The sequence below is a fragment of the Cynocephalus volans genome, chromosome 9, assembly GCF_027409185.1.
Source record: "Cynocephalus volans isolate mCynVol1 chromosome 9, mCynVol1.pri, whole genome shotgun sequence".
Taxonomy (NCBI): domain Eukaryota; kingdom Metazoa; phylum Chordata; class Mammalia; order Dermoptera; family Cynocephalidae; genus Cynocephalus; species Cynocephalus volans.
The window spans coordinates 43228497-43252889 of NC_084468.1; the positions used below are offsets into that span (position 1 = coordinate 43228497).

General features: G+C 35.7%; 1 protein-coding gene across 6 annotated transcripts in view; it reads right to left on the reverse strand.

The window, feature by feature from the left end:
- FRYL (FRY like transcription coactivator) overlaps window positions 1-24393 on the reverse strand; it is a 236325-nt gene that overhangs the window by 69476 nt on the left and 142456 nt on the right. For all 6 annotated transcript variants that reach the window (XM_063107741.1, XM_063107739.1, XM_063107740.1 and 3 more), the window contains 9 exons: window positions 23506-23613; window positions 20208-20445; window positions 19131-19316; window positions 18776-18862; window positions 16579-16847; window positions 14122-14314; window positions 13171-13295; window positions 11225-11282; window positions 8741-8832 (listed from right to left, as the gene is read on the reverse strand). In XM_063107741.1, the coding sequence (XP_062963811.1) occupies window positions 8741-8832; window positions 11225-11282; window positions 13171-13295; window positions 14122-14314; window positions 16579-16847; window positions 18776-18862; window positions 19131-19316; window positions 20208-20445; window positions 23506-23613 (1356 nt within the window). The remainder of the gene's footprint in view (window positions 1-8740; window positions 8833-11224; window positions 11283-13170; window positions 13296-14121; window positions 14315-16578; window positions 16848-18775; window positions 18863-19130; window positions 19317-20207; window positions 20446-23505; window positions 23614-24393) is intronic.

A 24393-nucleotide genomic window follows, 5' to 3' on the forward strand; every position in this document is an offset into this window, starting at 1 on the left:
CCATATCTAACTTCAGTCAACTATTCTGAATACTAAATGTTATTCCCACTCTATCAGAATACAGAGGTCATTAATAAGGAGATAAGGAGGCATATGGGGTGGAGAGGATTTGTTTAGAAAGGTAGAAAGAGAAAAGACTAGGTTGTATTCATTCTCACAGTTGCCATGCCTATTCATCTTATGCTTTCAGCACAATCAAGTATCCATCAGCAAAATTCTAGGGTAGGAATTATCAGGGATGCAAAAGTTTAAGAAAATTCAAGTAAGAAGAGAGTGCTGGCTTTCTAGACCTGTGGAGTTGCCTCAAGAAACTCTGCAATGAGATTCTCTCTGAGGCAAGGGATCTGTGCCTGGAAACCACTGACTGGTAGGGGGACATTTGGTTAGAGTCAGAAGTCTTGGACTACTATCTTGTTCCATCAGTTATTAGTCATGTATCCAGCACCTACTTCAGAGTGTTTTAATAAGAATATAAATGAATTACTATATGTGAAAAGGCCTAGTAAATTGTAAGTGCTATATAAATGATTAGTTATTATATTTACATTTATTTAGGTCAGCTTTTCTGTGTTAATATTTAAAAAGTACTTCTAATATGTATTGTTTTAAAGGTAAAAATAATTTTTTTACTAGTTATGAGTAGGTTTTTATAAACATCCTAAACCCATGAAAACAAGAGTAAAGAGTTGCAATGGTATTGCTGTATATTAAAAATATCAGTCTACAACAATATACATATATTGAATGAATAAATTCATGACAAAATTTTTCCCTTTATTCCTTAAATGAGTGGATTTTAAATTCTGGGTCATTACCTATTAGTGGATGAGAAATCAATTTAGTGGACTGCAATCAGCACCAGAATAAAACATTCATTCATTTAACAAATACTCATTAAGTACCTACTATGCATCAGGCACATGGGATCCTCTGGGTGAACAAAACATATATCCCTGCCTTCCTTGCATTCAGAATTCATTTTTTTTTTTTTCTCAACCAAGGAAATAAAAACCATAGTAGTGATAACCTTCTATTTCTCTTCAAACAACCAAAAACAAAACACACAACTGTGTTCAAAAATTATTACTGCTCAAAAGTGACTACAGCTTTTGTAAAGTTTTAAAACACCAACATTTTGCAGTTCCCCAAAATAGTACAATTCAAAGATTCTACATTCACTAACATTGCATTAAAAGCAACTAAAAAAGAAAAGAAAGATTCAAATGTGTTAGTTTTTGCATCCAGCCCACAAGTTTCAATTATACTTTTTCTAACTTCCATTGTTTTATTTTAGGAGAACAGAAAATAGAATGCTTCTTTTTTTCTTAATTTGTGTTTCACTTACTAGGAAAGAAAAGTAAATTCATGGTTTAAATTATCTTTGACAAAAGGTCTATTTTGAAAGTACATGTCAAAAGCGTTTGGTGCTAACTGTGAAAGGTGTTACGTGCACTAAGAAACAATCAGGACAAATGCTAAAGTAAAAGTACTATGCAGTTATCCCAGTGACTACACTTGTTTGATTATTATTATTATTTTTAAAAATTTTATTATGTCGATATACACTGTGGCTGATTATTGTTGCCCATCACCAAAACATCCCTCTCTCCTCCCTCCCCCCTCCCCCCCAACAATGTCCTTTCTGTTTGCTTGTCGTATCAACTTCAAGTAATTGTGGTTGTTATATCTTCTGCCCCCCACCCCGGTTTTGTGTGTGTGTGTGTGTGTGTGTGTGTGTGTGAATTTATATATTAATTTTTAGCTCCCACCAATAAGTGAGAACATGTGGTATTTCTCTTTCTGTGCCTGAATCGTTTCACTTAATATAATTGTCTCAAGGTCCATCCATGTTGTTGCAAATGGCAGTATTTCATTCGTTTTTATAGCTGAGTAGTATTCCATTGTGTAGATGTGCCACATTTTCCGTATCCACTCATCTGATGATGGACATTTGGGCTGGTTCCAACTCTTGGCTATTGTAAAGAGTGCTGTGATGAACATTGGGGAACAGGTATACCTTCGACTTGATGATTTCCATTCCTCTGGGTATATTCCCAACAGTGGGATAGCTGGGTCATATGGTAGATCTATCTGCAATTGTTTGAGGAACCTCCATACCATTTTTCCATAGAGGCTGCACCATTTTGCAGTCCCACCAACAATGTATGAGAGTTCCTTTTTCTCTGCAACCTTGCCAGCATTTATCGTTCAGAGTCTTTGGGATTTTAGCCATCCTAACTGGGGTTAGATGGTATCTCAATGTGGTTTTGATTTGCATTTCCCAGATGCTGAGTGATGTTGAGCATTTTTTCATATGTCTGTTGGCCATTTGTATATCTTCCTTAGAGAAACGCCTACTTAGCTCTTTTGCCCATTTTTTAATTGGGTTGCTTGTTTTTTTCTTGTAAAGTTGTTTGAGTTCCTTATATATTCTGGATATTAATCCTTTGTCAGATGTATATTTTGCAAATATTTTCTCCCACTCTGTTGGTTCTCTTTTAACTCTGTTAATTGTTTCTTTTGCTGTGCAGAAGCTTTTTAGTTTGATATAATCCCATTTGTTTATTTTTCCTTTGGTTGCCCATGCTTTTGGGGTCGTATTCATGAAGTCTGTGCCCAGTCCTATTTCCTGAAGTGTTTCTCCTATGTTTTCTTTAAGAAGTTTTATTGTCTCAGGGTGTATATTTAAATCCTTAATCCATTTTGAGTTGATTTTAGTATATGGTGAGAGGTATGGATCTAGTTTCATTCTCCTGCATATGGATATCCAGTTATCCCAGCACCATTTGCTGAAGAGGCAGTCCCTTCCCCACTGAATAGGCTTGGTGCCTTTGTCAAAGATCAGATGGCAGTAAGTGTGTGGGTTGATTTCTGGATTCTCTATTCTATTCCATTGGTCAGTGTGTCTGTTTTTATGCCAGTACCATACTGTTTTGGTTATTATAGCTTTGTAGTATAGCTTAAAGTCAGGTAGTGTTATGCCTCCAGCTTTATTTTTTTTGCTCAGCATTGCTTTGGCTATGCGTGGTCTTTTATTGTTCCATATAAATGTCTGGATAGTTTCTTCCATTTCTGAGAAAAATGTCTTTGGAATTTTGATGGGGATTGCATTGAATTTGTATATCACTTTGGGTAGTATAGACATTTTCACTATGTTGATTCTTCCAATCCAAGAGCATGGGATATCTTTCCATCTTCTTGTATCCTCTCTAATTTCTCTCAGCAGTGGTTTGTAGTTCTCATTATAGAGATTTTTCACATCCTTGGTTAACTCAATTCCTAAGTATTTTATTTTTTTGGTGGCTATTGTAAATGGGCAGGCTTTCTTGATTTCTCGTTCTGCATGTTCACTATTGGAGAAAAGAAATGCTACTGATTTTTGCGTGTTGATTTTGTATCCTGCTACTGTGCTGAAATCATTTATCAATTCCAAGAGTTTTTTTGTAGAGGTTTTAGGCTGTTCGATATATAGGATCATGTCATCTGCAAACAGGGACAGTTTGCCTTCATCTTTTCCAATCTGGATGCCCTTTATTTCCTTCTCTTCTCTGACTGCTCTGGCTAGTACTTCCAACACTATGTTGAATAGGAGTGGTGAGAGTGGGCATCCTTGTCTAGTTCCTGTTCTTAAAGGAAAAGCTTTCAGCTTTTCCCCATTCAGGATGATACTGGCAATGGGTTTGGCATATATGGCTTTAATTATCTTGAGATACTTTCCCTCTATACCTAACTTATAGAGGGTCTTTGTCATGAATGAGTGCTGAACTTTATCAAATGCTTTTTCAGCATCTATAGAGATGATCATATGGTCCTTGTGTTTCAGTTTATTAATAAGGTGTATCACATTTATTGATTTGTGTATGTTGAACCAACCTTGCATCCCTGGGATGAATCCCACTTGATCGTGATGAATAATTTTACGTATGTGTTGCTGTATTCTGTTTGCTAGTATTTTAGTGAGGATTTTTGCATCTATATTCATCAAGGATATTGGCCTGTAGTTTTCTTTTTTGGTTATATCTTTACCTGGTTTTGGTATCAGGATGATGTTTGCTTCATAGAATGAGTTTGGGAGATTTGCGTCCGTTTCAATCTTTTGGAATAGTTTGTAAAGAATCAGTGCCAATTCCTGTTTGAATGTTTGGTAAAATTCTGCTGTGAATCCATCTGGTCCTGGGCTTTTCTTTGTTGGGAGCCTTCTGATAACAGCTTCAATCTCCTTTATTGTTATTGGTCTGTTCAAATTCTCTACGTCTTCATGGTTCAGTTTTGGGAGCTTGTGTGTGTCCAGAAATTTATCCATTTCCTCCAGATTTTCAAATTTGTTGGCGTATAGCTGTTTATAGTAGTCTCAAATGATTCCTTGTATTTCAGATGAATCAGTTGTAATATCGCCTTTTTCATTTCTAATTTTGGTTATTTGAGTCTTCTCTCTTCTTTTTTTTGTTAGCTATGCTAATGGTTTGTCAATTTTATTTATCTTTTCAAAAAACCAACTTTTTGATTCGTTGAAATTTTGAATTGTTTTTTGGTTTTCAATTTCATTCAGTTCTGCTCTGATCTTAATGATTTCTTTCCGTCTGCTAACTTTAGGTTTGGATTGTTCTTGTTTTTCTAGTTCTTTAAGGTGAAGTGTTAGGTTGTTCACTTGCCATCTTTCCATTCTTCTGAAGTGAGCATTTAATGCGATAAATTTTCCCCTCAATACTGCTTTTGCAGTATCCCACAGGTTTTGGTATGATGTATCATTGTTTTCATTAGTTTCAATAAATTTTTTGATTTTCTGCTTGATTTCTTCTTGGACCCATATGTCATTAAGTAGAATGCTGTTTAATTTCCATGTGTTTGTATAGTTTCCAGAGTTTCGTTTGTTATTAATTTCTAGTTTTAATCCATTGTGGTCTGAGAAGATACATGGGATAATTCCAATTGTTTTGAATTTATTGAGACTTGATTTGTGACCTAATATGTGATCTATCCTGGAGAATGATCCATGTGCTGCTGAGAAGAATGAATATTCTGAGGTTGTTGGGTGGAATGTTCTGTAGATATCTGCCAATTCCAACTGGTCTAGAGTCTTGTTTAGATCTTGTGTTTCTCTACTGATTCTTTGCCTAGATGATCTGTCTAATATTGACAGTGGGGTGTTCAGGTCCCCTGCTATTATGGTATTAGTGTCTATTTCCTTCTTTAGGTCTAATAGAGTTTGTTTTATAAATCTGGCTGCTCCAACATTGGATGCGTACATATTTATGATTGTTATGTCTTCTTGATGGATCAGACCTTTTATCATTAAGTAGTGTCCCTCATTGTCTCTTTTTATGGTTTTTAGTTTAAAGTCTATTTTGTCAGATATAAGAATAGCTACTCCAGCTCGTTTTTCTTTTCTGTTTGCATGGTAAATCTTTTTCCATCCTTTCACTCTTAGTCGGTGTGAATCTTTATGGGTGAGGTGGGTCTCTTGCAGGCAGCATATAGTTGGGTCCTCCTTTTTGATCCAGTCAGCCAGTCTGTGTCTTTTGATTGGGGAATTTAAGCCTTTTACATTAAGAATTGTTATTGAAAGGTGTTGATTTATTCCTAGCATTTTATTGGTTGTTTGGTTGTCTTAAGTGTCTTTTGTTCCTTGCTTTCTGATTTACTGTTTGGTTTCTGTGTTTGTTGGTTCCTTAGGTTGTAGATAGTGTTTTTGTTTGCTTGTTTTCTCTTCATGGATGCCATTTTTATTATACTAGTGGGTATTGATTTTTCTTTTGTTTTTATGGCAGTGGAAGTTATTTTTCAGGAACCAAACCCAGTACTCCCTTGAGGATTTCTTGTAAGGATGGTCGTGTGGTAGTGAACTCCCGCAGTTTTTGTTTGTCTGAGAAATATACTATTTGCCCTTCATTTCGGAAGGATAGCCTTGCAGGGTAGAGTATTCTTGGCTGGCAATCTTTGTCTTTTAGTATTTTGAAAATATCATCCCATTCCTTTCTAGCTTTTAGCGTTTATGATGAGAAGTCTGATGTTAGCCTGATTGGGGCTCCCTCATAGGTGATTTGACGCTTCTCTCTTGCAGCTTTTAAGATTCTCTCTTTATCTCTGAGTTTTGCCAATTTGACTATGACATGTCTTGGAGAAGGCCTTTTTGGGTTGAATACATTTGGAGATCGTTGAGCTTCCTGGATCTGAAGATCTGTGACTTTTCCTATACCTGGGAAGTTTTCTGCCACTATTTTGTTGAATATGTTTTCAATGGAATTTCCATTTTCCTCCCCTTCTGGAATACCCATGACTCAGATATTTGAGTGCTTGAGGTTGTCTGATATCTCTCTCAGATTTTCTTCAATGTCCTTGATTCTTTTTTCTTTCTTTTTGTCTGCTTGTGTTATTTCAAACAGCCCATCTTCAAGTTCAGAGGTTCTCTCTTCAACTTCGACAAGCCTGCTGGTTAAACTCTCCGTTGTGTTTTTAATTTCGCTGAATAACTTCTTCAGTTCAGCAAGTTCTGCTACATTTTTTTCAGGACATTGATTTCCTTGTACATTTCCTCTTTCAGATCCTGTATACTTTTGCTCGTTTCATCATGATGTCTAGCTGAGTTTTCTTGTATCTCATTCAGTTTCCTTAGAATTATCACTCGAAATTCCTTGTCAGTTATTTCAGTGGCTTCTTGTTCTATCGGATCTAGAGTTTGAAATTTATTAACTTTTGGTGGTGTACTTTCTTGAGTTTTTGTATTTCTGGTATCTATTTTTTGGTGTTTATTCATTGTGGCAGGGGGTTTCACAGTCCACCGGTTTGAGACTAATGACTAACTAGGATGTTGCTGTGGTTGCCAATTTTGTATGGCTCCCTCCGTGACTGCTCAGTTGGCCTCTCTAGTGCCTTGTGTGTGTGGTTGCCTCGGGTCTTGGGCTTCTCCGGGGAGCCACCTTTCTGGTCAGCTTGGACTCTGCTGGGCTGCTGGATCACGTACCACAGGGTGTGTGATCTCTGTTGAGCTTTCACTTCCTGTGCAGGACTTCTCCCTGTTCCGTGTGCTCTGGCCCAGGCTGTTGGATCGTGCAGTGGCGACCCCACTGGGTGTGTGGTTTCTGTCGAGTCTCCGCCTCCCAGGTCGCACGTATCCCCACTCTGTGCGCACTGTGCTGGGCTGGGGCGTGTCTTCTGCGCCCCTCTTCTATTAGCTGGGCCTTCAAGACCCTGCTCGGCACCGCCTCGCCCAGGAAGTCTACCAGGTTTCTGCTAGGCACAGACGACCGGTCTCTCTGGGTGCCTTTGTAGCACTGTGTAGATCTTTCTCGGGTCTTGTTCACCTTTGTATCCCCCCGGCATAGACCGAATCTAGCGCCCACCTGCAGCCTGCTCTCCGGCAGCTTCCAGTGGACCTGGGAACTCTCCTACCACACTATTCCCAACCAGAAATTGGTTAGGCTTTTTTCCGAACTGGTGGCCGCAGAGATGGTATCTGCCTCCCAGTAACAGGAAGTTTACCGGGGGCTGGAGTCCAGGGTGTGGTGGAGTGACAGTCGGCCCCGCCTGTACTTCCTTGCCCTCCCGACACTGGCCGGGGACGCCCCACGCCACCAGCCCTGCCAGATAACCGTGGAGTGAGTGGGAGGGGAGGCCTGCCCGCAGGCCCTGGGAAGCCCCGCGCCGGGGCAAGCGAGTGGGAAGGCTCAGTGAGGAGCCTAGCCGGGCCGGAGATGCCAGCACCTGAGAAAATGGAGGCAGCCCCAGGGCAGTGAGTGGCCTGGTGATGCAGGCGGAAGCCGGGTGGGCATCAGCCCCCCGAGCAGGGCTGGGCCAGGGGTCACTCCCAGGGCTGTGCCAGGTCGGGCACTCACTCTCTGCCTCTGGTTTGTCGCCTTCCCCGTTCTCAGTTCCAGCCGCCTCGGGCTGCTTGCTCGGTCCCGCGGCGCGGCTCGGGCACTCCCAGTAATCTTCTTTTATGCCGGCCTGAAACCTTGAATCATGAATAGGGCAGCTGGCCGCCTTCAGCGCGGCCCCGGCCTCCGGGATCCTGTCTGCATCCACAGCAGCCCTGGCGCCGTGTTCCACTTGTTTGATTATTAACACATTTCTTCCTCGAGATCTCTTTTCAGGTGACTTTTTTGGATATGGTTAGATTCATTATTTTTCTCCTCCAATAGACAGGTAACAACATTACCCTCCTAAGGTAATAGTTATTTCTCAATACACAACGTAAGGAATCTTCCTCAAGGAGTTGTTCTTAGTGTTAAGATGCCTTTACTCTAGCAACAACCCCAGGTTTTATTTGTGAATCGTGTAAAACACAGTTATGAATTATGTTTGTAGATTTCATAATTTTCCCCAGCAGAATAGATAAGAGTTTATTAGAATAAATTTGCAAACCTTATAATGCTTAGTCTTTGAATATATGATTTTTTAAATCCCAGAAGAAACAGATTTTTTAAATGAGGTAAGAAACAGGTAAATCTGTCAAGAAAAGGCTACTGCTGTCCACCTGCCCACATAACTAGGTTCCAACAAATATCAAAATCACAGGAACATTACAATCAATTTTTGCCTGAAGTAATCTAGTTCTGGTGGTAGATTTTTCAATACACTTTTCAGCCATGGGTACATTTTTGATTGGTAAATAATGTTACAGTGATGCATACAGGTTTTTTTTTTGTTGCAAACGTACTTGCTGATTTTTTATATTTCATGAGAGAAGAGATTATGTTCTTCAAACATTCCAAAGTTTTCAAAATCAAAATTTAATACCAACCTGTGACTAATTACACCAGCATCTGCCAACAGTTCAAATATTCGTACCAGTTGTACCCGTAAAATGTCTCGACGTCTGCGCCGTTTCATATTCTATTCCAAAGATACAAAAATATTAATTAGGAAGACTTCAAGGAAGTTGATAGAAAATGTGCTGATGTAACTTGGAAAGAATAATATAAATGTCTCATGGAGAGTTTCTAAGCTTATCAAAATTATTTTGCTTGCGCAATGTAGATTGTGAGCACTCTGGCAGCTACAGCATCAAAGAGGTAAGTGTGGATAGTTTAAAATTAACAAGTCAAATAAAATCACATGACATTTTACATGGTGACACCCCTTATGTGTAAGGGTGAGGGAGGAATTCCAGAGTTACTTTATAGTTTCTTTTAGGTGATTTGCTAATTTGACAATTTTAGAAGAAATTAGTTAACTGTAGCGATTAGTTAACTGAAGTCACTGAATAATAAACAATCCCTAAGTCACTACCCAAAATATGACAGAAGGGCAGTAAAACAATCCTAAAGGGGACTTAAGAAACCCCACAGATTTTACTTATGCCACAGTTTTCCACTTAACAATTCATTTTGGCACACACATACAAAAAAAGCAACAAAGAAAACTTCGCTCATTGTGGTATAAATTTTTTTAATCAATATCAACAAATCTTTATGTATTTTTATTGATTATATATACTCACGGGGCAAGAGCTGACCAGAAGCACCTATGCCCAAAATAATGTATTACTAGGGCCAAAAAATTAATGCCTAGAATAATAGCTGTAACATTTCAGCTTGATTCTGTTTCAGACAGGAAGTCATAGTAGTAAGATACAGACCTCCTATATCACTTCCTACTACAGCTTGTCATTTTATTTACGATGCAATTTTCATTCACTTTCACATCCACGATCCACTTCTTTGCCTTCCATAAGCAGGCCAATTTACTTATGGTCAATTCATTAAATTCACTATTTCTCTGAGCTCTTTCTAAAGTTTACAGCAATTCATTTTGAATGGGATGACTTCTTAAAAGTCTCTGAGGATTTCTGCAAAGTTTTAATTGGCCTATTTTCATTTTGTCTCCATAGAAAGATTGTGAGTCTAAAGATCTCAGACTATTACTCACATTCAAGACACACCACTGTACATATCTAATCACTTGGTGTGATGGCTCCCCTCCATAACTCAGAAGTATAAATACTGATACTTCATTTTGTTTCCAATCTGACTTCCCTCTCATATATCATCCTGCACTGTAACCAAATGGTTTTGTGAAACAAAAATCTAATAAATTACAAAATGGGGATACTATTGCTATTATACAGGGCTGAATTAAAGAAGGGGAATGAGAAATTACAGATAATGTTTTAAAGTCTCTAAAAAAGAAGCTATTGTAAATATCCCCCTCTCCTGCTTAAATTCCTCAGGGAATCCCCAATATTAATGGCACTGATTCTCAAAAAATGTCCTACAGCAGACTCATCTAAGATTCACGAAATAGATTTCTGAGCCCTACTCCAGAGATTCTTGTTCAATAAACCCAGGATTCTATAATTTTGAGTATGCTCCCCAGGTAATTCTCAGATACCATTGGCATTATAGGAATCAATGGTTCACTGGATAAAGCTAAAACTAGAAGTCTTTAACGAAATAATTCCTATCTTGCTATCCAGTCTAATAATCAATCACTCTCCCACGTAATATCATCATACAGAAAAATCTGCAATTTCCAAATTCTTTTGTAAAGTTTTCAAATGCTGTTCCTCTGCCTAGAATGCCTTTCCTTTGCTTGTCCACTTGGGAACATGCTTCAAAATTCACCTTAAATATCACAGCACTTTATCTATAATGCCTTCCGTTCCCTGCAGGCAAAGTCCAGGGCTTTCTTTGTAGCTCTTTATTCATGTGTAATAAACTGTTAATTATGATTTACATATCCACCTGTCCCATTAGACCTGTAGTTTCTGCAAGTTGCTCAGAACCTGATGCAGATCTATAGATTTGGGGATCTAGACCTGGGTTGTCAAACCATGGCCTGAGGGCCAAATCTGGCTACAGCTGCCTGTTACTCTAAATAAAGTTTTATTAGAAAGCAGCCATACCCAATTGTTTATGTAGTCTAGGAATGCTTTCATGCTACAACGGCACAAAGCTGAATAGCTGCAACAGAGAGAGCATGGCCTGCAAAGCTGAAATATTTACTATCTGGCCTATACAGAAAAAGTTTGCCAACTCCAAATAGACCCTGACCATTTCCCACTCTCATATAAGCTACAGCAATTTTTCATCTGTTTTACATAATAAGTTTCTGCAAAATATCTCCTGTGGAAGGAAAGAAGAGTCTGTATCATTAAAAAAAAAGTTGAAAAACTGACAATCTCCTACTTCTTAACTTCTAACTTTTGGTATAATATGTAGAATACAGCACAAAAATGTTTACCAAATAAATATTTTACGATAGAAAACTACAGAACACAGATTACCTCTGGCCTTCTCTCAAGTGCTTCTTTAATTATGGGATGTAATTCCTCAATTAGTTCCCTAGAAGAAAAATGATATACATTCTTTCTATTAATAGCTAAACAAACATAATCTGATGTGCAAATATGTAAATATTAACATAATGATGTAAACTGATAAGTATTAATCCTAATCCTACTGTTTTAAACAATTTTTGTTGTTTGATTTTGATTACAAAATAACATTATATTATAGAACATTTGGAAACCAGAAAAAAGTGGTAAAGTCATTTATTTTAATTTTAATTTGTAGAGATAAGTACTATCAATATTTTTGTCAATCATTTTGCAACCCAGGCACATTTTACATAGTTGAAATCCTATTATACATAAGACAGTTTTGCTTTTTTTCTTTACTTAACGCCAGCTTACTTTCACATGCCATTAATTAATTCATAATATTCTATCACAGGGTAGGATATCATAATTCTCCCAACCATTTTCATTTATTAATGAATCATTAAATTTTATCTAATTGTCTGTTAGTATAAATATTACTTCACTGAACAATTTTGTACATTAATCATTGTCTTCATTTCTAATTATCTCCTTAGGATTCATTTTGCAAATTAAAGGGTGGGCTGGCCAGTTAGCTCATTAGATTAGAACACAGCCTTATAACAAATTAATGGGTGAAAGGGTATGAATGTCATGAAAATAATAAATTCCTCTTTGTTCATATTTTTATTTTAAATTGAAAATGTGCATACTGTATAAGATTGTGAAAATTTTGGGCCGACCCTGTGGCTCACTCAGGAGAGTGTGGCACTGGGAGCGCAGCAGTGCTAGGAGCGCCAAGGCTGCGGGTTCGGATCGTATATAGGGATGGCCGGTGCACTCACTGGCTGAGCGCGGTGTGAGCGACACCAAGCCAAGGGTTAAGATCCCCTTACCGGACACACACACACACACACACACACACACACACACACACACACACACACACACACACACACACACACACACACACACACACACACACACACACACACACACACACACACACACACACACACACACACACACACACACACACACACACACAAGATTGTGAAAAATTTTTTAAAAAGCACAAGAAAAAATAAAATTCATCCACAATTTCATCATTTATAAAAAAAAAACTGCCCACATTAAAGTATTTGCCTCAGAATTGCTTCTGCTTGTGGGAATTTGACTGATTTCTAAGAAGTTGAGATCACTTTTATATCCCATTTTGCTGATTAGTACATTAGTGTATTTATCTGTCATAAAATACTCTTCTAAAACTTCATTTATATTAAATGCTTTCCCATGTTTATACATATATTACAATTTATTAATTTATTTGTTGTACATGTCATCTTGGAGATAAAATGTCAAATACCACCTCACATCAGTTGAGGAAATTCTCAAAAGAATAAATTCAGGGCCCCGCAGGCAACAACAAAGCAGAACCTCAGGTAAAAATGAAGAACTTGCTTCATTAATATCAAAAACCAAGAATAATGTAAAATATGTAAATATTTCTTTAAAAGATATTCTAATCCTCTTGAACAAGAAGGGGGAAAACTGGAGTTTTAATCACTAAAGCAAGATTACATATTAATAGAATCACTGTGTAACTAGGGTAGAAAAATATTAAAGATTTACATGGCATTTTATTGTTTTTAGAACTTATTTATACATAGATATATTTGATCTTCATAATTCTGTAAAGAAAGTAGGGTAAGCCTTATTTGCTTCATCAAAATGAGGAAATAAAGGCTCAAATAAATTAAATGACTTGTTAAATGTTACTTGGCTAGTTAACGGGTAAAAGCTCTGGTATGCAACTATCCTAACAAGTACTTGGCTCAACTTTAACCACAACTTCTCTCTAAGCAGCACACTTATTATTTTAGTGCATAGAGAAAACATAGGAAGATAATTACCTAAAAGCTCCTGGGTTGGTCCTGCCAAGACCTAGAACAAGGGATTCTGTGATTTCCATGCTCTCAGAGCGCATCATTGGAACTATGTGCTTAAACAAGGATGAAGGGGATGGGATGCCAATGATCTGGAAAAAAATACTATATTTATAGCAGCCAGTAGTAATACTACATCCAGTTAAATAATTTGACATTTCAACAATCTTTGGGCAAGGACAATGAACAGATGAAACTTTTGTATGAATGGTGCTTCAAAATTCACCTGTGGTGCACATACCCTAAAAAGATTAAATGATTTGTCCAATGGCTGCAAGTTCATTAACAGAACTCATTCGTGGATCTCTTCATTTCTTTCAGATACTCACCATTATATAATAGCCTGGCTCCCTCCATCAGATATTCTATATCTTTTGTTCCACGAACATGGGTAAAACAAAATTACTTCTAAAATAGTCATCAGTGATGAAGTCAGGTCCCCAGTTCTTAAGTCTTCTAAGTTTCTTTGAACTACTCCATAATATTTTGTACCATATCATAAAAACTGCATAACTGTTCTTATGAAGTAACCTTTGTATCACTACACGATTTAGAGAAACTCTAGAATTTAATCATTTAATTATTTAATGATTCCTTTTAGGTACTGGGAAGTGTGAGAACTATAAGAACTAGAATAAGGAAAAAGGAAAAACTGGTATGGTAATTTCTTCACAAATATTCATTATGATGAACTTAATGAGCACAGGCCTTTCTCCCCATTGAAATACTATATACGTATTATTGATTCCAACCAGGAATCCATAAAACTTGTAATGGGATTTCCTGAAGTATTTTCATTTTTAGTTCAAGTGTGCAATACACTTTTTAACTGAATTACTTTATCATGCATGAAAAGAAATTTTAAAATATTACTCTTATGGTGCCAATGAGATTCAAAGATGGAGCTAAAAAACTTACTTTAGAATCAATGCTATAGCCACTGTCAGGGGTGGATGCCAGCGTCTCAGGAGGAGAACACCTTACAGATCCTGTAGATGCCGAAAACGATGATGTCGCTGCACTGCAGCAAAGAATCAGATAGTTTCTCCACAGGCCAATGTAGGAGTCACTGCTTGTGGTAGCATTTACTTTCTTAGCATTGATGGGGCTACTAAGGAAAAAAAGAAGAAAACCAGATATATACAACTAACATTTTTAAAAGGTTTTTTAACTAATGCTAAAGTACTATCAATTTAGGGGAGATGGTTAACATAAAAATTTTATTATTAATACTACATCATTGTGAAATGATTTAAGATAGAAATGAATAAAGTGGTATTATATTAGAAATTAAAACACATTACAGGATTGTTTTAACACAATCTATTATTCCTGTGACAAAAGTTAATATTTCACTGGGCCACACTGTAACTTATTATACATGGTCAATGTGGAAAGAAAATAAGTGAAAAGAAAATAAAAATCACCTTTAACCACCCCTGCCCCCGCAATAAGCACTGCATATTCTACACATTTTCAACTCATATACATGTACTATAAATGAATACATCTTTCTTCATTTATAAAAACTGAATAATATTATTCATTTTGTTTTGTACCAGCTTTTTATGTTTAACATGTATTTTTCACATCTCCATGTAAATTAATACACTTCTATGACATCATTCTGATGACTCTCTGCTACATCATCATGTGAATTATCATATTTTATGCAGCCAAATTTTCACTGTTGAACATTTTTGCTAATAGCAATTTTTCCCTATTATACATAATACTATATACATTTGAATATATGTTTAATTATTGTCTTAGGTAATTCTTGAAAATGGAATTGCAGAGTTAAAAGAATACCCACATTTTTAAGATTCCTGTCAAATTTCTGTCTCAAAAGATTACACCAGTAAAATATTTTGGAACAATTACATAAATCTTTCCAAACACCAAAATTCTGTTAGGATTAAAGACTGAGAGCAAAACCAAAAAAAAGAATAAATACTAATATACAATACACCATCCTTGCCTCCAACAGGTTTTGTAATATATTAAGATAAGTTATGCATACACAGCACTTCATTAATTCAGCAACAGTGTCTTAGAACATTTTGTTATTATGCTAGAAAATGTTTTGAGCACTAGCAACATAGCAGTAAAAAAAAAACAAAAACAAAAAACTCACAAAAATCTTTGCTATCATGTAGGCTAGCAGAGATATACAACAAAGAAATAAATAAAACGATATCAGATGGTACTAAGGTTGATGAAGAAAAACAAAGCAGAAAGGGGAGATAGGGAATACTGGTAGGAGAGGGAGGTTTAATTTAAAATATGGTAATTAGAGAAGACTAAATAAGATAATGTCATAAATGTTACCCAAGATGGCAAGTATCAATCTTCATGAAATAGATAGCATTCAATATACAATACCTAAGAATCTGCATATGCACTCATATCTAATTAGCATGTATATATGGAAATGCAAAACATATACATATTCAAATCAAAAGAAGGAGCGATTACTCTCAGTGGGAGATATCAGAGAAGGCCTTAAAAGTAAGGTGGAACTTGAGATATGGCAGATACAAACATGCAGGGATAGAGAAAACAAAGGCATTCTAGGCTCATGTGAACAAAAGCTCACAGAATAGAAATTGCAGGCCACATTTAGTGAACACTGACAGGTTCATTTTGTTTCCAACATAGAGTACATGAATGGTACTGACAGAAAGTGAGGAAAAAGGAGAGACTTGAGTCAGGTTTGGAGAGCCTTTAATGTGAGCCTAAGGTGTTAGGTTTATCCAGGTGCTGGGTTTATATGGGCAAGTTATATGATGAATGGACTCATTCCACACAATCTGATCAATACTGGATAAAGAGAAATCAGGAACCCAAACTCAGGTTTAAACTGAAATTTATAATGACCTTTGTCACCTTCATCATCAATTACTCCAAATCTTCACCATTATCCTCATATCCTTTACCCAATGTGTTATTAACCACACCCCATCAGCAGATGACCTTTCCTATGATGTCATCAAGAAAAGGAAAGCCACTGAGTTGGTTCCTCTCTCCTTCTCATCCTTTATCTACAAACTTATGTATATCCACATCCATACTCATTTTCAGATCCTTTCCTAATCCTTTCACTCAATACACCTTCATTAAACACATACTATGTACCAAGCATGGTGTTATTAAGTAGACTAACAATTAAAATTTGGTAAAACTGAATTATGTGAAAAGGACGAAGAGGTTATGAGACTATATCCTTAAAAACCTCCTTCTCCCTCCTTAAGACATCAATATAATATAGCATATTATTTATGGGACTTCCAATTTGTAGCACTTTTCAAATACATACATAATGAAAGATGACAGTCTATACATCTTTAAATTTACACTAGGAAAATAACTTACTTTATATCAACCTGTGGGGACAACAATTGAAGTCTTGTGTAAGCAAACATCCAAGCATAGCTCACAGCAGTAGAACAGTGTTTAGGAAGGTTTTCTTGCTTTAAAAAACTGGAAAGACTTATAATCCATGGGTCTTGGCCTTGGGTCACATGTGCAAATATCCATATGTGTGATGGGCTAATCACATCAAACTGGTGGCTAATAGGAGAAGAGTTCCATTCTGCTAATGTTTGTAAATCTATTGAGCTAGGGCAATATAGCAAAGTAGTCTATGTGGATAAAAAAAAAGAATTGGTTATTGTACATTTCAATAACTTTCAAAATTTTGCCATATGAATTACTCTAAATTGGAAGTGGTCTACTGGTAGTTTTTAGAACAGAAGATAATATGAGGTCAGAGGTAGGTTTAGGGGAGGAATGAATTCCTAAAATTGCATGTAAGTTTTTTGTGTGCATGTGAGAGAGCGTCCATAGCTTTCATTATTCTTAAAAGGATTTATAAACCAAAAAGGCTTAACCACTACTTAAAGTAATCCATATCTGAATACCCAACGTTCATGAGTGTACAGAAGCTGCTAAAGAACTCAAAAGTGAACGATTAACTTTCATGCTCATGAGCCTTATTTATGCTTGAGTGGAACAGACTGGAAAAATGGGCTCTTCTCCAGAGGTATATATATTCTTAAATGCTTGATCAATAATATTTGAGTTCTTATACTGAAGAGATAAAAATCTACCTTCAGAGCAAACTATATTCATTCAGCACTGCTTTAGGCACTAGCAGCAAGTCACCCATTACTCCATCTGTTGACATACGCATGGTTAATAATCTAAAACAAAATTCTTTAAATTGTACAGATTTTTAATCATTTCTTAGGCTTATAAAATTTTATTATTCCCTCCGTTGGTTGTATGTAACTCATGAGTTGTAAATCCAGGTGTTATGCAGAAAGCACATAAACCTCTTGACCATGTATTCCAAAATAAGAGGGGAAAAAATTCAAGTAGTAAAGTTTGATAGTTATCTACTTTGGAATCTTAATATATAACCTTTTTTTCTCCCAAACCCAACTTAAAAAGTTTGCATAACTTAGTAATGTGTTTGCAATGTATTTGTTGACAAAATATTTCTCTCCATTTTAATGAGTTAAATTTCATTTGACTTTGGCATAGAATACTATATATACTTAATCCATTGCACTAAACTCATTTGATAAAGCAAACAAAAAACATTCATTGAAGAGGCAGAATACAAGTTTTTGCTTCAAATTTCAACAATTTTTGTTTCCATAGCACTTTAACTAGTATCTCTATGTCAAGATTATTATATGCCATATAAATAGCAAACAGTAGTTGATAACAACATTAAATTTAAGGGAAACTTCTTAGATTAAAAAGATTAGAATTTTACAAAGATATTATTTATGTTTTCATTTATATTTTTAATTTTTACTGAAAAGTATTGATTATACATATTTATGGGGTATAGAGTTATATTTCAATACATGTGTATAATATGTGATCAAATCAGGGTAATTAGCATATTCACATTATAAAACTTAATCATTTCTTTGTGATGTGAACATTTGATCTCTCTTCTAGCCATTTGATAACATGCAGTAAATTAATGTTAATTATATATTTCTGGTTCGACTGTACACCTGTAGAACTTATTTTTCCTATCCACCTGTAATTTTGTGTCCATTAATCAACCTCTCACTTTCCCCCCCTCACCCTTCCCCTTTCCCACTTCTAGTAACCACAGTTCTACTCTCTTCCTAAAAGCTCAACTTACTATTGTTTATTTATTTATTTGTTTGTTTATTTTAGCTCCCACATATGAGTAGAGAACATGTGGTATTTTCTTTCTGTGTCTGGCTTATTTCACTTAAAAAAATTTTCTCCTAGCTCATCCATGCTGCTGTGAATGGCAGAAATTCTTTCCTCTTTATATTTTTATTTCTGTGGGGAAGAGTTCTAATTACAGCATAAACACATGTCAGTTTGTATTTTTTTTTTTCATTTTTAAAGCACTTCATAGTTTCCAAACTTTATAGTTTTCCAATATAGTTTTCAAAAATATTTTCTAATGCATTACATTTGTTAAGGAAATTCATGTATGTATGTATGTATGTATGTATACATGTCTAGCTAAGTCCCAAAACATGACTGAGTAGCATGACATCATTACAGTTACCTGATCAGCCCCAGTGAGATGTATGAAGCTCTCAAGAATGGAAGGGCTCAGCCTGTCCATCACATCTATGGCTAAATCATCATCACCCTATAAAAAAAGACATCATATGTCTAAAAAAAAGTTAGGAATGTTTAAGAAAAGTAGCCAAACCTAAGTAAACCCTGAAAATTCACTTTAGCACTATTTGTTAGAAAGGAAATTGAGGACAGGGGGGTTAGTTTAGACTATGTCAAAAAGATTTTGTTACAAAGTAAGTTATACCTACAGGGCAGTAACAGAGGTGGGATAAGAACGGACAAAAGGATAGTTTTTAAGTATTTTCATTAGACAACTAAACAAAATACCTAAATCTTACCTTAGGTACTTCCAAAAGTGCAAATAAAGCCCGTATTTCTCTAAGGACACTGACGGCTAATCTCCTAGTGGCAGGTCGACTGCTACAAAGAATGACAAGTGCAAACCCTTCGACCACATGGAATACATTGGAATAAAGGCTCCTTTCCAGAGGAGGGGGATGAGAAGCTCCGTTAGCTACCCCATGCTTGAAAGATAAATAGAAGTTAAAAACAGAATTAAAAAATATGTATGGACAGACATTCCAGAAAAACTATAATTAATAATGAGTAAAGCAAATCATTTAAATTATGGCTATAGGTCTGTCTGCCTCGGCTCAAGCAATTAAAATAGTATTTAATTGATAAAATGTAATAGTGTCCACAATGAAAAAGCATTTCATTGGCAGTCAGAATATGAATTCTGTACCTAACTTCTAACATTCTCTGACTACTTCGTAACCTTGGAACTGACAATCACTCTTGGTCTAGTGTTTCTATGTGGAAAACGAGAGGACTGGATTGTATGTGGACCGGCAACATGGCATCACCTGGGAGCTTGTGTGAAACAGATTCTCAGGCTCCTGGTGACTTGTGTGCTCATTAAAGGATAAGAAGCTAGGTTGGCTTAGATGGCCCAGCTGTAAAATTCCAAGGCTCTATAATTTATACATTATCATAAATCAACAATTTGAGCACCTTTCATGGTTAAAGAGCACAGATACTGCATACGCGAACAGAGACTGATGCCAGGGATAAAACAATCAAATAACTCAAATGAAGACTACCAAAAATCTTTATTATATCAGCTCTAAATGTATTGGACACAACCTTAATGTGAGCTAGAATTATCTTTACTTCCTATGCTCATTTAAAACTAATTGTTACCAAAGGAAGAAAGTTAGAAAGGTTAAACACACAAAGGCAATATATTTAATATATGAACTATGGGAAAGTTCAGTTAATGAATTATGAACACATTGAAAGTGAATAAAAACAATAAAACTTTTAGTGTTTGAGAAAGTAAATATATATGAGCATCATTATTGATTATTTACCACTGACCACAGACTAAGGAACAATACAACAGAATTTGGTACCTGTGAGTCTTGGTTTTTGTTATGCATCTGGGCTGCTTGTTTCCACTGATTTATTAATTGCACCAACATCTTTACAGCATTATCAAGAAGCGTGGGATGGACATCAGTCACTTCACGAACAATAAAATAAACAAATCCTGAAAGAACATCCTCCCGCCAATCTGGAAAATCAAGCATTAGTGCCTGCAGAGTATTGAAAGCCAGAGCACGCAGTTCTTCATCCATATGAATTGTGAGCCTACCGAGAACAAAATTCCATTAGCAAACCTCAAAACCTTTCAAATAGTTCTATCATCTAAAACTTAAAACTAAGAACTTAAAAAGTATATCCTCTTAATTGTTTTGTAAGAACAATAAAGATAGGAACCAATGCTCAATTATTTTTATGTTATATTCATCCTATGCTAGTCTATACTATTTGTTTAAATTCACATATGAATATATTAATATCAGTTGGTATTTTTGAATAGTAAGTTTGATCCTAATTCAAATACTATACTTAAAAAAGAATACAGATGAGATATCAGAACTCCATTTAAAAATTCTTTAATCATTAAAACACCGTAATCAAAAATTATGTCCAATCACATATCTTAGCACTATCTCACATTTACTTCGTCCTTCACTAGAAAGGACTTGACTATCTCAATCATTCGTTACATGCTGCTGAGGTTACAGTTAAATTTGAGATGGCTGATTATGATGAAGGAAATACAACAAATCAAGATGGAATCAATTTAATGGAAATTAATTCTTGAAGGTGAGAATGAGAGTAAATTTAGGAGTAACATCATAAACGATGTAGCCTAGAAAAAAAATAAGAAAAAGGATCGACTCTACACATAAAGCCCTAAAGAGAGTTGAAGCCTAAATAAATTAGAGAAGAGGCAATATAAAATTACCTTTGAAAGACATCAAAACAATATGGGGCCTTGAATATAATTTTAGTTATAGGATTTTAACAGAACATAAAAAAGAGAACGATAAATAAGAAAACCATAAAAAATGGCTACCGTAGTGAAGCTACCAGTATATGATACTATATGAATAAGAGTTTCTGATTTGGGGCTGAAGATTATTTTAGTAACTGACTATAAAGACAGATCCATCAGAGTTAGAAATAACCGGAATGAATAAGATAAGTAAGTAATATTAAAAATATGCCACAAGTACATGCTTGGGAAGCTGGGAAGCTGGAGTGATCCACAATGACAGAGGAGGAAAGTTGTTTATGAGAAAGCAGACACCGCCGTCTTCACCCTACTCAACTCAGTTCTGGTTCTCACTAAGCCCACCTGCAACCGACAATGAGACTGAAGAGAAAATGTATCGCAGCTGGATAGACTGGGAGTAAGCCACGAAGCATCAGCAGTGATATCAGCACATCAGAAATAAACAGGGTCAGATTAAGGAGCTCTAGCCCAGTATTCTGCCTCTGATAGTGGCTCCAGTGGAGGTCATGTGGGAGAGAAAGGTGACCGTCCTCATGATGCTGACTTTAAAGGTTATTTCAACATCTCTTAAATGCATGAATATGTAAATAAATATCTATCTTACACCCATGTGTGTGATTCAGGGTATATAAGCATGAGTTAACTACTCATTGTGTAGAGGAGAACAATGTAGCGTGGCTAATTAAAGGCAGAGGAATTAATTAACTTTCCTTAGAGACAGCATGCAGGTCTACAAATCTACAATGAATCTCTGTCTTGTTTGGTTACTTCTCTTTTTAGAAGTAAACAAGATTTAGAAATCCTAATTCCAAATGACAGGAGCAGAGAACAAAAGAGAACAGACTCTAGGAACTTCCTTTCCATTTAAATAAATTAATAAGTAAATAAATATCACAGGGGAAGGAAGCAAAGTAAATAGCAAAGCAAATTGTTCTTCACAGTTCAGACGTTTGCTCCTTCACTAGGCTCCCCTATCCCTGCCCCTCATAGGAGCAGTTTCATTTTGGTGGGGGATATGGTAGAACCATCTTTGTGTATCACAATCCACAAGATGTAGGTGAGTTAAACTGAGGGACGAGTAAGAGTGGGCTGAACAGTAGCTGTTTACTGCTCTCCCAAGGAATAACATTAAAAATAATTAACGTTTCTGATTTCTAATGCTGACATGAACTTCTTAATTCTGCAATCTAATTCACAGCGAAAATTACAAGACAGAGTGGGATGGGAATGAATTTATCTAATGGTACAAAGTTTCAAAGTAACCTCCTTTCTCTCCTCATAATCCTCACAGGAGACAAATATCATTCTATCTCTGATCTCAACCTGCAACAGTTGATGAGAGGGTCATACGTGAGAGGGGGAGATGCTAGGTGTTTTCAAGAAGATGCTAGGTGTTTTCAAGAAGCGTGTAGAAAGGGTTGCGGGAGCAGTCTATTGATTTTGTATTCATTGTGAATTTAACTTAAGCCTTAGTAATAAATGCCCAGCAACCAGTGAATATCAGTGAATACCTTCCATACAGTCAAGTATCACTGCTCTATTATACTCATTGTAGTTGGCTTTCCATCTTGGATGGAGGCCGGCAAACCATGGCTCAAGGGCTAAATCCAGCCAGATGCCTGTTGAATGCAGTCGTACTCACTCCTTTACATACTACCTATGGCTGCTGTTGTACTACAGTGGCAGACTTGAGTATCTGTGACAGAGACCTTATGACCCGCAAACCATAAAATATTTACTATCTGATCCTTTACAGAAAAAAATCTGCTGATCCCTTATCTAGGGAATCCCTAACTACATCAACAAAGCTGTTTTCAACAGGCCATCACCTCAACTTAGAATTAGTCTTGGGGGCTAGTACCTAAGTTTGGTTGTCATGTTATTTACTCATTTTATAGAACTATATAACATGCCTAATAGGGAAAAGAGAGATAAAAACTTGAATGCTACGGCCTCTGCCATAGGAGAAAAAAGTGAAAATGAGACCTGATTACCATCTTAGGTGCTAAAGAAATGACTGCAGTAGTAAAACACAATAATTAATTGCCTAACTGGGTATCATCATACACTGATAATGCCCATATGTTAAGGGATAATGTGTTATATAAATCCCAGGAAATATTACTAGATGGAAATGGAATTTGTAAGGAAATCCAGAATAACTGTAGAAGTTAACAATGAGTGAGGAGAATGTGTTTAACAAAAAATAAAAGACAAATGGGAGTTTGAAAAGTAAATAAAGAATTAAAACTGTAAATTAAAACACATACTGCCTTTGTGGTAACAGTAATAGAGGTATAGAAAGGCATAAAAAATTAACATAGTAAACAATAATTCTCTTTTACCTTGCTAACAATTCAATGAGGTCAGTTCTACTCATACCATCAGGAATCAACCTTGGAATAGCAGCAATGCAAGTTCTAAACAAATCAATTTTGGGTTTTCTTTCCCCCCTGAAAAATATATCATGACCAGATTTAGTAAGAAGTATATTACATATGCTGGATAATGAAATCAAACTTGGAAAAATAATTATCGAAAGTGGGAACCCCCCCTCGTTTAATGTATTTAATACGAAAGGGCCTATACAAATCCATATAAATCCAGTAGATAATTATCAGTCTATAGATGGACAAAAAAATACAGAGATAATTCAGAGAAAAACACAGCTAGTAAGTAAAAAGGTTTTCAGTAGTCAGAAAATAAGCACAGCAATTATTATTATTCATAATACAATTATTTAATTATTTAATAAATATTTAGCCTTCTATAAATAATATTTAATTATTTAATAATACCGATGTAATAATTTAAATAACTAAATATTGGTTATTATTTGGGGCCTATAAAATCAACCAAAAAAATTTTTTTTCATTTAATATCCTATATTAACAAGAGTCTCAGAAATAGATATTTCACATATATCACTGTTGGTACTGTTTGTTATTGTCCTGTGTGTGATACACACAATTATACATATTTAAAATTTTTATGTTATAAAATGTTCCAATCTTCAAAAATCCTGTTCCTTCTGGAGGCTTAATGCAATTTAAACTCTACTATATTTTCTTCTAATTATTCAATGGTTTTATTTACTTTAAATGTCTAACCTCTTAATGTACTGATTTTTATTTTGATCTATATTTCAAGGTGAGGCTTTTAGTTAATATTATTTTATCCAAATTGTTCTGCAGTTGGCTTAATAAAATAATCCTTACACAGAAAACAATTTG